Raw genomic sequence first — 5,702 nt, forward strand, 5'->3', positions numbered from 1 at the left:
TAAAAAATGTCCTTTTTGAAAAAACCTTTTTGTGTTGACTGTCACATGTATTATATGTATAGCCTATAGCACATTTAAACAACGTTTAAATTCAAGTTTCAAAACACATGAAAGGCTGAATGGTGTCCTTTGTTGTGTTAAGTATTGTGGAAAGTAAAAAATCGTAGTGATTTAGCGGTCATTAAATTCTGTTATGAATTTGGAAACTGATGATGATTCATCATAACACACTGCCCTACCCAATATCGGCTGTCTTAAAAGTAACAGTATCAGTATTGATATTGGTATCTTTAATACTGGCCCTGTATTCACTTTGTATCACTTCGATACCAAATTTTGTAGTACCTCAGCACTGTTGTTCTGTAATTTTTTGGAGAAAAGTGATATCACCGCGACATCTCTGCAGCCAATCGGCGCCCTTCTTTCTCTCTGACGTCACCACACTACCAGGTCCAGGAAGCTGGAAGTTTCACTAGACTTTTTTTTTTTTGCACAACTCTGTTTTTAAAGACGAGTTTAACTTACGAATTTAAGACAAGTTAGCACTGTTGTGTGTTTGTTATTTAAGGGAGCTGTGTTTGTATTTAATTTCTCTGTAAGTCTGTAGAGTAGGAGGACGGGAAGGACGTAAATTCGCCACACATCCCTGACTAAAGATGTCAACCTCGAACCCTCTGGCTAATTACAGCACGGAACTCCACGATGACCAAGCAGATAAAGTGAGTACTGGCGTTCAACACTCCGCTAGTTATGTTTTGGTAGCTATCTCCAGTATGGTGACGTGACATTTGAACTTGATACGTCTCAGGGAGGACGTGAAACCGGGGTCAAACAGGTCGCTAGGCTGTTAGCATGTATTGTTTGCGTGTTATTACTTCTTCCTCTTTGGCCAAAAAATCTGCCGTTAACTTAATTAACCCCACTTCATTGCTCACACTAGAGGAGGTATGAGCAATGCATTGGGTAACAGGATTCAATAAAGCTTATTACGCACTCTATAGAGAAGGTAATGTCATATCAGGTTTCGTCAATGCAGTGTGTGTGTGTGTGTGTGTGTGTGTGTCCCTTTCTTACTCTCTGTATGGGGAAATCGTTAACGCCCTTTTCTTGGAAGAAACGGTAAAGTGTGGAAAACTTGTTCAGGGAAGTAAAAGCACAGTAATGTTAAAAACTTTAGTAGTTCCTGTCATTTGTGTCCCATTAAGCTCAGTGGGGATATACTTATAGCACCGTCCCATATCATCAATAAACCTGGGTTTTAACTGCTACGACTTGAATTTTATGTTCTTGATGGTTCATTTATAACAGGAAAAAGCCATCATTGCTGCAGAAAGCTCCAGATTTTATTTAAGAAATTTGCAGTGTGCCCAAAACAAAAGAAAACACTTAATAACAATAAAACAAACCCAGGGTGACACAGTGGAAAAGCGATTAGCACTGTTGCACCACAGCAAGAACACCCTGGGTCTGAGTCCCCCATCTGACTGGAGCCTTGTTGCTTGGATTCTGCATGTGTGTGTGGGTTCTCTTCAGATACCTCGGCTTGGCTCCAGCCCCCTGCAAACCTGATTTGGATAAGTGTAAGAAAATGGATTAATGGGAAAATAAAATCATCCACAATAGGAAGGTTACTTAATGACGTGGTATTTACAGCTTTCCCAAGGGATTGTCACAGCGGATGTGTGCAGAAGTTTGATTTGGTGCAGTTTTTATGCTGCGACCCTTCCTGATGCAACCCTTCTATTTATTCAGGCTTGGTACAGGTTACTTAATGACATGACACCATACAATACAAGTTTACAGTATTATTATATTGTCATTATACATAATATTTTCAAAAATATTTAAATTTGTAAAAGAAAATTCATTGCAGGAATTTTTGTTTTTATCATTATTGACACAGGCTTCAAGGCCAGCCCCTTAATTCGAACACGTTCTGTTTGATAAGTTAGTGACATGCTTTGGTGAAGGGACTGTGTTATGCTGTTAACGCGGTAGAGATGGGAAAATCTGTCTTGACTGAGATCAGGCAGATAGCTACAGTCTTCTGCACAACTTGTCCTTTTCACGATGCCCAGAGGCTCACAGTTAAAACACACGTCATCATTCGTGAAAACACAGGGATGATTAGCAACCCTAGTACAAACACTTCCTGTGACTGCTTCAAATTAAAAGCCTGCAAGTCACAGGACTGTAACATTTACATGATAGAGCCTTCTTTCTAGGCTAGCCCTTGCATACTAATAGATATAATCTGTACATTGCCTACGAGACTGTATGCGAAAGATGGGTGCTTAGTGATCAGCTTATGTAAGCAAGTTAAACTGTATGGGTGAAAATGCACATGCCTGATAATTACTATTAAATAATAGCGTAATAAAACTTGAATTTACTGCCATTTCAGACAGTGTAATTCCTTTTGTATTCCATTTTGAACAATCTTTTCATTGCTTTTTCATTTCATTACCTACGGTTTGACTTCTTATTCAGTGTTTCTGGTGGTAATCTTATGCAATTTGTCAAAATAGCCAAAACGAAATTACAGCAGTATTACCCTTGGACCTTTTGAGCTGATTCTTTTTGATTAATGGCTGAATGGAACTCATTTGGCCTTTTGTTCTGTTGTTTTGCTTTTTTCTCCTATTGTTGCACTCCAGTCATTGCTGTCATTTAAATTCAAATTCAAATTCAAATTCAAATTTTATTTGTCACGTACACAGTCATACACAGTACGATATGTAGTGAAATGCTTGGACAACTGCTCGTGACCTAAAGAAAACAAAAAAGGAAAAGGCTATGAATAAGATAGGAAATAAATATGAAAAATTAAAAAGGGTAAATTTAACTAAGAAGGAATAAAATATAAATTAAGGTTCAAAATGAAATAACTGTACAACACAAATTAGAATGAAGGGTAAATTTAACTGGGAAGAATAAGATAAAATATATAAATTAAAGTTGAAAATAAAATAACTGTACAACAAAATACACAATATAGAACTATATAAGAATGTATGAAGAAATCTAAATATAAATAAATATATACACAATAACAGCAGCTGTACAAGTATTAACCGGAAATGAAGAATATAGTGACCAGTGTTGTGCAAAAAAACAATGTGTGCAAAAACAATGTCCAGAAAGTCCAGTGTGTGTGTAAGAACCATATGTGTGGGTCAGTACTGTGTGGTGGTGTGATTGAGAGACCGTATCGCCTGCGGGAAGAAGCTCCTCCTCAGTCTCTCTGTGTTGGTCTTCAGGGAGCGGAATCGCTTTCCTGACCTCAGCAGAGAGAACAGTCCGTTGTTGGGATGGCTGAGGTCCTTCACGATCTTCCTGGCCTTGGTCCAGCACCGCCTGCTGTAGATTGAGTGCAGGTCAGGGAGCTCGGAGCGGATGGTGCGCTCAGCTGACCGCACAACCCTCTGTAGAGCTCGTCTGTCCTGCATGGTGCTGTTCCCGAACCAGGTTAAGATGTTTCCCGCCAGGATGCTCTCTATGGTGCACGAGTAAAAGTTCCTGAGCACCTTGGAGGGCAGTTGGAAGTCTCTCAAGCGTCTGAGGTGGTAGAGACGCTGTCGGGCCTTTTCCACCACGGTGTTGATGTGACAGGACCATGACAGGTCCTGCGTGATGTGAACTCCGAGGTATTTGAAGCTGTCCACTCTCTCCACTGGGCACTCGTTGATGACGGGGGTCTGGTAGTTCCTCTCCTGCTTAGTGCTGAAGTCCACTATCAGCTCCTTTGTCTTACTGACGTTTAGAAACGGGGAATTGTATGAATTGATGATTTTGCTTGTTCATTGACGCTACCATTCATCTACGAAACCTTTAACAGCTTCTCTTGCTGTGAGGCTGTTTACTCACACTCAGCTTATAATTACAAAACGTGAATTGGTCTGTCAGATACTCCTGCTGAGGGGAACATTTAAAGAATCAGACCTCTTCTCTTTCTAAATTAAATTTTAAATGAATGAATGAAGTATAAATTCCCATCCCTTTAGACTTAATAATCCCCTAATAACAAAGTAAAAACCTGCTTTTAGAAATTATAGCAAGAAACTTACAATAAAGCTTTGTAGTAGCCCCCTATAGTGTCCAGCTTGTACGTGTGTGTGTGTGTGTGTGTGTGTGTGTGTGTGTGTGTGTGTGTGTGTGTGTGTGTGTGTAATTTCAGGCTTTGGTAACATACTGTACAGTGTTTGTTTTTTCTTCTGAAGCATAAGCTTAGCATAGTCTGTCACTTTCCACAAAAGAAAACGGTACAAGGCGCCTGTGAAGAACACATACAGTTATATTGTGGAGGACGGGACAGTCACGATCATGGTTCAGAACTGTTCTAGGAGCAGATAATGAGTCCTGATAGCTCGTGACTCGTATGAGATGTGTAGCTCTCCTCTTGAGAAGGATAGGAAGCGCTGTCTACAAGAGGTTAAATGCTGCTGTAGCCCATCCCAGCTGTCAAAGGGGAGGTAGTAGGATAGCAGGACTCCCAATGAGCAAGTTGCTGCTGCAGGGCGCCATAAACAGCCATTCACGCTCACATTCATCCCTACTGCCAGTTTAGAATCACTGGTTAACCTAACACATATGCCTTTTTTCACTTTCAAAGTAAGTAAAGACAATTTTCAAGATAATTTGCGCGTATTGAGGAGTTTAAAGAAGCGTCGATTTTATTATTCTTATAGTGTAGTCTTCCTGTGGTGTAGCAGTTGGAGAGAAAATTAAAGTTGACAGAGAAAATGGTTGATAAGATAAAGATTCTTGCATCTATCAAGATGATAGCGCTCCTCCTGGGTCCTAATCCAGTCAGTGTCAACAGTTCATACAGCTCCCTCATTCACAAGGGGTCGCCACAGCAGGCAGCTCCACGTATTTGATCTGGCAGATTTTTGCACCAGCTGCCCTTCCTGAGGCAACACCCCAGACATGGGAAAGCTCTGAATTACACCTGCTATTGATCCTCTCTTGAGGTCAATAAAGAGAGTTAAGGTTAGTGAAAGGCTAATGAAATACTCTCAATAGCAATTGCAAATAAGCGGTCAAAGAGGGTACCTCTGCCTCTACCAACGCTGAACAGGTTGGAATAGAGACTGGAGCTTTGGATAATGTTTCGCCCCTTGTCAAATCCCTTCAAAGTATAGAATAAATATCTCCATTTTACTCTATCAAAAGCTGTTTCCACGCTCCAGCAAAACTAATACCTGTGGGCCTGAAGAGTCCGAGAGGAGATGGTTAATACTGAGAAAGACCCTCGCACTGAAAAAAGAAAATCTATTTTTAACAAAAGTGTCCTTTTTTTTTTTTTTAATTAGGTATTGGAGAGATCTGGGTTACATGCAGTACATGCATTATACTTTATTAATAAGAGAAAATGCCATATTCATTGAGAAATTTGCTCTTTTAACTCACTGGAACAGAGACGCGTTATATAAGCCATGTGAAGAATCTGCAGGTGTATTTTTATGTACTATGTACTTATGTAATATCACTGTGTGTGTGTGTGTGTGTGTGTGTGTGTGTGTGTGTGTCTGTGTGTGGTATCAGCCTATTTTCCTGCCGAATCTTAGTCTCTTCCTTTCAGAAAGTGTAATTTCCACTTTCATTGTACTGATGTACAAGGACTACAACATTCAATCCATTGTGTTCCCTAGATACACGGTCCAACCCAAGGACCACGGTGACCTAGTACCAGAGTTGAG

The 5,702-nt window shown here is 40.1% G+C and overlaps 1 protein-coding gene across 2 annotated transcripts in view; it reads left to right on the top strand.

Annotated features, from left to right (window-relative positions):
* The first annotated feature begins 425 nt into the window (after positions 1–425).
* Positions 426–5,702, top strand: part of hk2 (hexokinase 2) — a 43,383-nt gene continuing 38,106 nt past the window's right edge. For both annotated transcript variants that reach the window (XM_082554056.1, XM_082554057.1), the window contains exon 1: positions 426–719. In XM_082554056.1, coding sequence (XP_082410182.1) covers positions 657–719 — 63 coding nt within the window. In that variant the 5' untranslated portion in view covers positions 426–656. The remainder of the gene's footprint in view (positions 720–5,702) is intronic.

The sequence above is a fragment of the Aulonocara stuartgranti genome (assembly GCF_965226115.1).
Source record: "Aulonocara stuartgranti genome assembly, chromosome: 12".
Lineage (NCBI taxonomy): Eukaryota > Metazoa > Chordata > Actinopteri > Cichliformes > Cichlidae > Aulonocara > Aulonocara stuartgranti.